An 11,844-nucleotide genomic window follows, 5' to 3' on the forward strand; every position below is an offset into this window, starting at 1 on the left:
AAGCTTGGTAACATGCGCTGAGCTGCACATGCGCAGCAAAATTTGACAGCTGAGCAGCAATCAGACAGATACGTATAGTTACTGCAGAAAGGACATCGCCTTTGCCTTTCTGCAACAAACACCGGCCTGATTGCCAATCTTCAAAGTGGGCTCCACTTTTATCATTACACTGTTTCATCTTTTTTATCCTTTGCTTCACCTACAGTGGTGGCTGCATAGTGACAACGGTGGACCTTACTAATGTGCTGAAATCGGGGGACAGAGACCATGACAGTCACGTGAGGCTGACGGGAAACCAAAGTCATTTCACTTTTTTTTCTATGGCAAGCAGCAGGCAGAGAGGCCGCTGGTCTATAGACGCGAATGATGCCGCTACTACAACTCCCGGCATTACTTGTATCTATAAAACAGTCCAATGCGGGGCCACGCATAGGCAGAGAGGCCGAGGGTCTAAAGATTTGAATGATGCCGCTACTACAACTCCCGGCATTATTTGCATCTTTAAAACAGTCCAATGTGGGGCCACGCATAGGCAGAGAGGTCACTGGTCTATAGACGCGAGTGATGCCAGGAATTGTAGTAGCGGCGCATGTTCAATGCGGTGGCCGCCAAGCTGCAATTCATATTTAGGATTCCTTTGGGGGATAAAAAAAAGGACGTTGACTGCTAGATTTGGCCCGTGGGCCAGTGTTTGACACCCCTGGTCATAGGCTATTTACCTCCCTAGCCATGCTCTTCACTTCTCAAATGACCTACTAATGACTTCCTCACTCATAACCTTGTCACATGCACAGCTCCAAGACTTTTCTACAGCTGCCCCGACTCTTTGGAATGGTCCTCCTCCTCCTCCCATTTGGCTTGCTCCTACTTTCTACCCATTTAAAATAGCACTCAAAACCCAACGCTTCAACCTCACCTACCCGTCTCTTAAAACCCTCATGCACCATTCTGTTCTATGGTGAGGGGAGGGAGGAGGCTGAACGAGTGGCAACCTTCTGGTACGAGTGTGTAATGCACAGATAAAACTGGAAGGCTCCTGAAAGGTAATAAATTTGGTAGAATGCTGTGCCTTAAGGACATAAAGTGAAGGGTAATGATCCTAATGGTAGACAGACAGTAGAGAGAAAAAAATTAAGGGAAGAGTTTTAAATCTTTCTCTACCTAAAAATAAGTTTTGACTAATCTTACACTTTAAAGTAAATCTAAACCCTGGAAATACTCACCTGTCCCTGTTCCACCATGCGCACCACTTTCTTCTCAATTCTTTCACATCCCAATATTTGGCCATCTTTATTGGCCGGGCAAATTTATTGGCCTGGTAAATCAGCAAAATTTGACAGCTGAGCAGCAATCAGGCGGATACGTATAGTTACTGCAGAAAGCACATCGCCTTTGCCTTTCTGCGACAAACACCGGCCTGATCGCCAGTCTTCAAAGTGGGCTCCACTTTTAACATTACACTGTTTTACCTTTTTTTATCCTTTGCTTCACCTCCAGTGTGGGCTGCATAGTGACAACGGTGGACCTAATGTGCTGAAATCGGGGGACAGAGACCATGACAGTCACGTGAGGCTGACGGGAAACCAAAGTCATTTCACTTTTTTTTCTATGGCAAGCAGTTGTGATATTGTTTTATACATCAAAGCACTATGGTGAGTTGGAGTTTTCTAGCGTCCATGAGTGGGATTTCAGGATGACATGAAGAATAAGCCAAGAGATGATGGGAAAGGTAAAAATAAAGGCAAAAAAACTACTACATGGCAATAAATGATTTTTGGGGTTTTTATTGTCTTCTTGGGGGTCGTTGTTGGAGTTCCACTTGACAACATAAATAATGAAGCAGCAGTGCTCAAACCAAGAAACTTTTTTAGGCTGGGTGGTAAGAAATTGTGGGCGGGTGGTTGCCCCTGTATTGTGACCCAACTCATCAGTAACCACCCAAAAACAGCCAGGTGGTTGCTGAAAATTGCCGGGTTGTGGACCCAGCTAAAAGGGGCCGGGGAGAACACTGGTGCAGTGACGTCTGAAATACAAGTTTGAAGAGGAGGCTGTGTGGGGCCTATCAGGCCGAAAATGCAGATGGCAGCAGACAGGTAAGTGTAGAGGGTTCACCTAAAACTGTAGTCCTCCTCTAATTTTCTAAAGAGCTTTGTTGAGACCTAACATGGAAGGAGCCAAAGTGTAATGATATTGAACTACGGGAACGGCATAAACACAGTTGGAGGAGCCTGGGTGTAATTCTTGCATAATAATCCTGGAGCTATTTTTCTGATAAGATTACACTTGTGCAAAGTGCAGCTATTTCAGTAAATAAAACTAATGTTGTTTAGGAGTACTGTAAAGGCACCTTCCACCAACATTGAAATCACTCTGGTCTTTGCAGTGTTAGTTCCCAAAGAGTTTGGGCCAGGACTCTATCTGCAAGGAGTTTGTAGGTTCTCCCCGTGTTGGCGCGAGTTTCCTCCCACATTCCAAAACCATACAGTTAGGTTAATTGGCTTCCCCCCCAAATTGACATTAGACTGTAATAAAGACATATAACTATGGTAGGGACATTAGATTGTGAGCCCCTATGAGGAACAGCTAGTGACATGACTATGGACTTACTGTACAATGCTGCATAATATGTTGGCGCTATATAAATACTGTATAATAATGAACCGTAAGCAGGTAAAGAATAAAAAAACTATGCAATGTATTTATATTACCTGCAGGGGAGTTTTATGTTTAATCAACAAAAAAGATTAATTACTGGTAAGCTCTGCTACAGAATGTTCAGCATTATAACAGAAGGAAAAGCAATGATGACTTGAGCCGTCCATCCAGCAGGCTTAGGGTGGGATGGTGACCAAGCTGTATTGATGAAGTACAATGCCATAAATGTGAGATCTCTGATCTGTCTATGTTGGCTCGGATTAGAAGAATTTCAAACCAAACAATACATTTACAGTCAAGCTTCCTATTGATTTTTGTATCCATTTAGTTATTTACATGCATAGTCCTCTCCTCTTTTGGGAGTGTTTAATGTCTCAACTGGCCCAGCTCCTACACCCTATATATCTGTAGTAGCAGTGGAGGCCCAAAGATAAATACTATGAATTGTCTTTCCGTATGAGTCTGCTGGGGCTGCTGACATCACATCCAAGATGGTTGCACCCCGCAGCATCTACACAAGTAAAGTTTTACAGGTAATATACCGAAAATGTGTTAAATGCCTATATAACCTCATAAGAAGATTGTGGAAATGAATGGTCTGGTAACAAGGTTTTATTAGTGTCTTCTACTTACATTTTCATAGGCCAGTGTAGTCAGCAGGTCATAATGCTCCTTCCTAAAAACCAGGAGCCGCGCTCGTCCTGTGACTGGTGTCTCCTCCAGAGAAGTGAAATAGAAAAGAATGATTAGGAATCCCAAACCTAAAGAAGCAAGAGATAACTTCCATCGATTCTGCTGAAGGTTCTCTTTAAAAAGCTGGCGTTTGTTTGCCGGGAGAGCTTTCCACCATTTCCGTACGCTCCTGAAAAGAAGAAAAAAAGTATAATTTATTATATCTATATCTAATATCTAATTATAAAATTATAATTATAAAAATATATCTATATACACAGCCATGTATACATACACACATACATACATATTAGCTGCAAAAGTCATATAGCGAATTCATAATTTTACTGACCACACATAAAAATATATAAGGGGTTTTCTCGTTACATATGATTTTACATTTCAAAAAATCCTAAGTCTAAAACAAACAAATACAATCATTACGCAGATGATATCTAATGATTGGATCCTTATATTCAGCCCCAGCAAACCTACCAATGACTGAGAGCCAAGGCAACAGCGCCATCTAGTGTCCGCAAACCACAAATTAAAAATTCTCTATCAAATGAAAACTTCAATTTTTGGTGAAATATCTATACTTTAATATCTATATTTCCTGCACTCCATTTTAAATGTTTGAACAATTATGCCTTGTTTCAGAAACTATTAGATATCACTTTGATTAGCCTAAAAATATTTTGGTGTATTGAAGTTCACTACTATTCTAATGCTAACTACCACCATATATATTATAAATTCTATACCAGGGTTTTGTAAACCTTTTATATTAGGGGAACTCTTGGCATAGATTTCGAGTCTTAGGGAACCCCAGCTATAATTTCTATATCTTCAGGTCACAGTATATTAGTGTGGTGGTCAGTGGGGAGAATTCCCCATCTTACATTGCTGGACATTGGGAAGAATGTCACCCTTACAGATAGCCAAAAAAATCATTGGGGTCAGTTTAAACTGCTCATTGTTCAAGGAACCCCCATCAACCTCTGGAGGAACCCTGGAAGAGAAACACTGATCTTTACCAACTTCTGTTCTGTATTCCAGGGAGAGTGTTCCTGGTTGGTGTTGAGGCATTCCCATTAAACAAGGGGATACCAGCTGGCTAAGAGTAGCTAAAAGAAGTAATTAACACTAAATTGGAGAGCTGAACAGAACAGGATGGTATGGCTATTAACATGCAATACAAATTTATGTTCAACAGCTGAGGGAGGTGAAGGAGAAATAGATGAGCTCTGCCCTTTCCAAACATGGCCTCTGCATCTCACGGGTGATGATGTCAGAGATGACATCACACAATTTGCTCAGTAAACTCGAAAGGTATTGTGGTTGCAATGTGCTACTATCAGGACTAAAGGACAAGGATTTGGCTGTTTAATTTTCCAGGCCCGAAACCTGGACCACCATATCCCGCTAGGCTAAACCCTGGACCCCAACAGCCAGCATCACCTACCAGGCTAAATCCTGGACCCCAAAAGCCAGCGTCACTTACCAGGCTAAACCCTGGACCCTAACAGCCAGCATCACCTATCAGGCTAAACCCTGGACCCTAACAACCAGCATCACCTATCAGGCTAAACCCTGGACCCCAAAAGCCAGCGTCACTTACCAGGCTAAACCCTGGACCCTAACAGCCAGCATCACCTATCAGCCAAAAGCCAGCGTCACTTACCAGGCTAAACCCTGGACCCTAACAGCCAGCATCACCTATCAGGCTAAACCCTGGACCCCAAAAGCCAGCGTCACCTATCAGGCTAAACCCTGGACCCCAAAAGCCAGCGTCACTTACCAGGCTAAACCCTGGACCCAACAGCCAGCATCATCTACCAGGCTAAACCCTGGACCCTAACAACCAGCATCACCTATCAGGCTAAACACTGGACCCCAAAAGCCAGCGTCACTTACCAGGCTAAACCCTGGACCCAACAGCCAGCATCACCAATCAGGCTAAACCCTGGACCCAACAGCCGGCATCATCTACCAGATAAACCCTGGATCCCAACAGCCCGCATCATCTACCAGGCTAAACCCCAGACCCCAACAGCCAGCGTCACTTACCAGGCTAAACCCTGGACCCTAACAGCCAGCATTTTCTATCAGGCTAAACCCTGGACCCAACAGCCAGCATCACCTAACAGGCTAAACCCCAGACCCCAACAGCCGGCATCACCCACCAGGCTAAACCCTGGATCCCAATGATCACTGACAGCCGACATCATCAGATTCCAGGGCAAACCCTAAACCTCAACAGTCAGAGATATCTAAATTAATAAATGTAAATTACACTACCTCCTACAATCCCCTCCTATTGTTACTTCCTGCTCCACCCAGATGGTAAGCTCTTCGGGGCAGGGTCCTCTTCTTTTCCTGTGTCACTGTCTGTATCTGTCTGTCATTTGCAACTCCTATTTAATGTACAGCACTGTATAATATGTTGGCACTATATAAATACTGTGTTTTTTTTTTTTTATTATTAATAATATTAATACGTAACAACATCACCTGTACCATCCATAAACATTTGATGCCAGGTGAGGGGGGTGGTGGGGGGTATACAAATGACTTTTTCAAGGTATTTGTGCTGATGAAGCAGCAGAAGCACGGATCTGAAAGCAGCTCTGTAAGAAGCTACATTATTATTGTTACACAGTATTTACATAGCACCGACATATTATGCAGCGTTGTACAAAGTCCATAGACATGCCACTAGTCATGTCACAATCTAATGTCCCTACCATAGTCATATGTCATTACCAGTCAATTTTGGGGGGAAGCCAATAAACCTAACTGCATGTTTTTGGGATATGGGAGGAAACCCACGCAAACACGGGGAGAACCTGAAAACTCCATGCAGAGAGATTCAAACTTGGGACCCAGCGCTGCAAAGGCCAGTGAGCTAACCACTGATCCACAGTGCTGTCGAACATGATAAGAAAAGGATCAATGCTAGAATTTCAGAGCTGCATATGATATAACAAATATTAAACATGAAGCAACTGAAACAAAATAATTAAGATAATATATTGGATAATATCTAAATTTCTAACCTTCCCAGGATGATGGCAAGCAGTTTCTGGATGGGTTTGATAAAAAGCCACACATGTGGTGGTAACAGGACATTCAAGCGGGCAGAGGTGTGGATTCTGTTGGCACAAAGGTTCCGGGGTGCTGGAAAAGTTTGTGGCAATCTGGAGATAACCCCCGGGCTCCATACTTTATTGCACAGTAATGAGCTCTGTCCTCCGTCGGTCTTCCTGCAGCCGGCGTGAAATCTGGAGGACAGAGGTGAAGTTTGAGGTCCGCGGTTGATAAAAGTCTTATGAAGTTCTGTCCTTGTGCGCTTGCTGTGTGTTGAGAGAAGATTTGTGTTCCAGGAGCATCCATGGGGGATTGTTTTGGATGAGGCTAGTCTGTGCAGCAATAAAATCTTCTGATGGGACATCCGGAGGCGGCGGACAAGGTCCATTGTGACTCTTTTTTTTCCTGGGAAAAAGAAACCGATGTGAATGTAGTAATAAAATAAAGCAACATATGTTCCTATTGTTAGATATATGCGGTGTCACAGGCCTTGCAGCTTCTTCCAACACAGCTTAAAAAATATCTGGGGAGAATACCTATTAATGACTTCACCACTCATAACCTCATCACACGCACGGCTCCAAGACTTTTCTAGAGCTGCCCCGACTCTCTTGAATGGTCTTCCTCATCCTATTCGGCTTGCTCCTACTTTCTGCTCATTTAAAAGAGCCCTCAAAACCCAACGCTTCACCCTCACCTACCCGTCTTCTTCTGTCTGTTAAAACCCTCACTACTTCCCACCATTCCATATCCCCTCCTATTGTGTGATACTTCCCCCACCTCCTAGATTGTAAGCTCTTCAGGGCAGGACCTCTCCTCCTGTGTCACCGTCTGTCATTTGCAATCCTGATTTAATGTTTGGCGCTATATAAAACCTGTTTATTAATAAAAATATCTGAGGCCAGGTACACCAGAGACATTCTTAATTACTGTCCTGGAAAAAGGGAGGAGTGCCTGGCCAGGTTTTTAGAATGTGGGAGGAAACCTGCGCAGAGGAGAACCTACAAACTCCATGCAGATAGTGTTCTCGCCGAGATTCAAACCTGGGACCCAGGGCTGCAAAGGTCAGAGTGCTAACCACTGAGCCACTGTGCTGCCCCAACAAACCTTTATACTTGGATAATATATTTTTACAGTGTTCTGCCCAGCCCTTTCTAGCCGGGTGCACCACCTGGTACTTTTTAGTGACTATCCGACTGTTTTTGGGTTGTTACTGAAGAGTTGGGTCACAAAACAGGGCTGCCACCCACCTACAATTTATTACTTATTATCCGGCTTTAATAAATAAATAAATTAAATAAATTAATAAATTAATTTAATAAATAATAAAAATAATAAATAAATAAAATATCTGACGTGAACACAGTTTTATTCTCACCTTCAACACATTTCTGTTCAATAAACAGCATAGTCTACAAAAATGGGTGCAGCTTCAGGGGTAAAATTTGCACTGAGCTATGTCACAAGAAAAGCTATTAAGGTATCCTGAAAATAAAATGTTTGGTGGAAAATATATACATGATCACCCATTTATAGGGAAAGGAAATGCAAACATTGCAAGGTTTTGTCTCTTTTATTATTATTATTATTATTAATACACAGGTTTTATATAGCACCAACATAATACACGGTGCTGTACATTAAATAGTCCCTTCTCCTAATGAAGGCGCTCCGTCTCTTTTTGTCCTATACAGATCCACACGCTAAGACTTTCCTTATCCACAACTCTAAATCACCAACAAAGGACATCAAAAACCTATTTTTTTTAAATTGTAGATGCCAACAGCTACATTGATTTTAAAAGCAGCCATCATTAAAGCTGGAAAACCAATATTCCCTTTAGAAAATAACAAAAAACCTGTATTATTCTACAAGATATCGACAATCTGTCACACTATGCGGAAAATTCAAAGGGAAACATTTCCCAAAAACTGAAAAATTCAAAAGAAAGATTTGGAGACTTGAATGTAATTTATGTCAAAAAACAAATGAGAAAAAAAGATTTTGATATCAATTTCATCACCAGATAAAAGGCAAAAGATTAAAAATATTATAACCAATCACTGACATATATTATGCAATGATGTCATGTAGAACAAGGTCCTAAAGGGCAATAATATGTACACACCTCAAATGATTGACGCCTGAGATGAACGTTAGGGAATGCTTATCAGGCCGGCGATTCCGCAGCATCCCACACAGTTTATTTTGTCCAGCAATGTCATTTGCAGCAGCAAGGAGAAAAAAGAAATAGCAGCCGCCCCTGCTTCCCTTTAGCCGTGCAGCCTGAGATTTACCTTCTCAGCATCCCCAGCACATATTCTGTGCACAGCTAAAGGGGATTTTAGGAGCAGATTAGTCCCTGGCTCCATCTTGCACTGCCATTGGCTGCTGGGACTTTATAGCCTCTCTGCTCCCAGTGCCTGTTGTAACGTTAGGCTAGGCTGACTTGCTGCTGGTTTATGTATTTGCTTTATTTACTGTTGCTAACCATTGCCTGTCCCTGGCCGTTTGTACACAGCCTGTAACGACCTTTTTATTGTGACCCCAACTCTGCTTTGTCTTTACCTTTGGATACCTCGTCTGGTGGACAGATTACCTGTGTATGACCAATGCTCTGTATTCTGGACTTGTCTCTGTTAGAATCTTGGTACTGCATTATCTATGGGCTCCTGGACCTCTATAAGTCCTTCCCCAGGCACCCTCCCTATAAGTCCTGGGGGCAAACGTGTGCTGGGAAACCCCACCTGAGGCTGAGGGGGGCTTGCTATAGGTGAAGAGTGCAGCGTTAGATTGAGGGATTGGTGTGTGGTGATTATAGTTTCTGGACCAGGGCTTTACAATGATAGTTGTATTCCTCTCGGGTGAAAATCTGACACGTACAGCCGTCCCTTGACGTTATTCTTCAATCCAGATGACCAGCTGATCGAGAACAACTGTTGTCCAAACTTATGGAGGAAAGCACAGCAGGGTGCTCAGCCTCCTCCCTCCTCTCTACATAAAACAGAGCAGTGTGCACAGCGCTCGTCCATTGACTTGTCACTGGAAACAATCATGATAGATAATTTTCAGCAACAGTTATCTGACGTGTATGTAGCCTAAAGCTACGTACACACTTCCAATTATTATCGTCGGAAAACGAACGACGAACGATCGTATAGCACCGATCCTGCACATAGAGGTAACGACACGATCGTTCATAGATATTGTACACACAATAGATACGATCGTTTAAGCGATAGAGGAACTATGTGCACGACAGGAAAGTGAACGGACGTTCGTTCATTACGCATGCTCAGACCATGGACGATCAATGAACGACCGTACACACGAACGATGTTCAACGATCGTCGTCCAATCCGATCCGCCGGTCCGGTCGTTCGTTTCCATCGACTTTCCTCGTTCGTCGGCGTCGTTGGTTACTTTTTTACGAACGATTTTTTGCCCAATCGATCGTTCGTCGTTCGATTGGAACGATAAAAATTGGAAGTGTGTACGCACCTTAAGCCCAAAAAAATGTAAAAATTTCCCCTGGGGCAACTGCAAAAACACAAATAAATTTACGCCATGGCACAATCTCTGGATGACAGCCATAAATGATTATTGCAGTGTTTTCCACAGACCCCTTTTGCTGGGCGCACCACCCAAGCACTTTCAGTAACCACCCGGCTGTTTTGGGGGGTTACTAAAAAGTTGGGTCACAATTCAGAAGTCACCATCTGCTTACAGCTTCTTACCACACAGCTTAAAAAAAATATCTGGGGAGAATACCTATTAATGACTTCCTCACTCATAACCTCACCACAGGCAAGACTTTTCTAGAGTTACCCCGACTCTCTGGAATGGTCTCCTCGTCCTATTCAGCTTTCTCCTACTTTCTGCTCATTTAAAAGAGCCCTCAAAACTCCACGCTTCCCCCTCACCTACCCGTCTTCTTCTGTCTCCTAAACCCTCGCTATTTCCCACCATTCCGTATCCCCTCCTATTGTGCGATACTCCCCCCATCTCATAGATTGTAAGCTCTTCGGGACAGGGTCCTCTCGTCCTCATGCTTCTCTGTATCTGTCTGTCATTTACAACCCCTATTTAATGTACAGCGCTGCATAATATGTTGGCGCTATATAAATCCTGTTTATTAATAATAACCAGAGTTCCTCAGGTCAGTTTAGATGGCACCAATGATCTTTTTGGCTGTAAGATTTTGTATCTGTAAGGGTGACATTCTTCCCACTGACCTCCACACTAATATACTGAGAGCTGTGGATATAGTAATTACAGAAGGGGTTCCCTGAGGACCTAAAGGTATTTCAAGAGTTCCCCCTATGTTAAAACATTGGCGTAGAATGATAGAAAAATCTACAAAACTCATAAAGGGATAAGGGAAGGTTGGAGACTCAAAATCTTCAATTATAAGCTGGCAAATATGATAGACACAAACTAAGAGAATTGGTATATGTGATTGGGACGAGGAAGACCATTCCAGAGTTGGGGCAGCCACACTCATGGATGGATGGATGAGTGTGGCTGCAGCATTCATAATAGATTGTAGAGGAGAGAGTCGGGTTAGTGGAATACCAGAGAGGAGGAGGTTACAGTAGTCCAGACGTGAGATGATAAGAGCATGTACAAGGAGTTTGGTGGTCTCTAGGGACAGGTAGGGGCAGATTTTGGAGATGTTGCGTAGGTGAAAGTGACAGCACCTGGAAATGTTCTGAATATGGGGGGTAAATGAGAGGGCAGGATCGAAGGTGGAGGCAACTTGTCACCATCAGGATCACTAGCAGGCCACTCACCTTGCTGCATTGCTGATCTGTACGCACATTTTGCAGCTTCTGCATTGCAAGGATGACCCTTAGAGTCAGGAGACAAAGTCACCCCATATCTCACCCAGCTCTTCAGTGTGCATAACATTGTACCAAGCCCAGACCAATACACACAACAGGGCTCTGTTACTGTTATGCAAACTTTGGGGTTTGGAGACCCTGGAAAGTAGCTGTAGGAGTACAGGAGCCCTTTACTAATCTCTGACACTCAATTTGAGATCCCAACCTCAGCTTTTTATTTCATTTAGTGGAGAAAGGTGTCATTTTAGCTGGCTTTGCTGGGATTTGTGGTACATACAGTGTTGTCACACAAGGTCCCTGGCACTGTAATACTCACCACAAGCACAGAGAAATACTGGGGGTCATGTGCTTCCTCCGAACCGCCCCACTTTAATAAATACACCGACCCAGCACGTCCAGAACCCCATACCCTGTTACGAACTACAACCAGAACGCCCTGGGTTCAGAACACTTTGACACAGAAGGGCGCCGCCATCTTGGTACACCTTGACACCATCCCACCCCACAGCCTCCTTTTCCTTCTTGCGTACAAATTGTAACAATACACCTTCACAGACATTACTATCAAATACTAAGGCAAATA

At 43.3% G+C, this 11,844-nt stretch overlaps 1 protein-coding gene across 1 annotated transcript in view; it reads right to left on the reverse strand.

Moving 5' to 3' along the window:
* OMA1 (OMA1 zinc metallopeptidase) overlaps positions 1-11,736 on the reverse strand; it is a 48,188-nt gene extending 36,452 nt beyond the window's left edge. Inside the window, exons 1-3 of the mRNA XM_072419354.1 lie at positions 11,578-11,736; positions 6,387-6,822; positions 3,289-3,517 (exon numbers count right to left, since the gene is read on the reverse strand). Of these exons, the coding sequence (XP_072275455.1) occupies positions 3,289-3,517; positions 6,387-6,805 (648 nt within the window). The 5' untranslated portion in view covers positions 6,806-6,822; positions 11,578-11,736. The remainder of the gene's footprint in view (positions 1-3,288; positions 3,518-6,386; positions 6,823-11,577) is intronic.
* Between the last annotated feature and the right edge of the window lie 108 nt (positions 11,737-11,844).

Source organism: Pyxicephalus adspersus, chromosome 8, assembly GCF_032062135.1.
Source record: "Pyxicephalus adspersus chromosome 8, UCB_Pads_2.0, whole genome shotgun sequence".
Taxonomy (NCBI): Eukaryota; Metazoa; Chordata; class Amphibia; order Anura; family Pyxicephalidae; genus Pyxicephalus; species Pyxicephalus adspersus.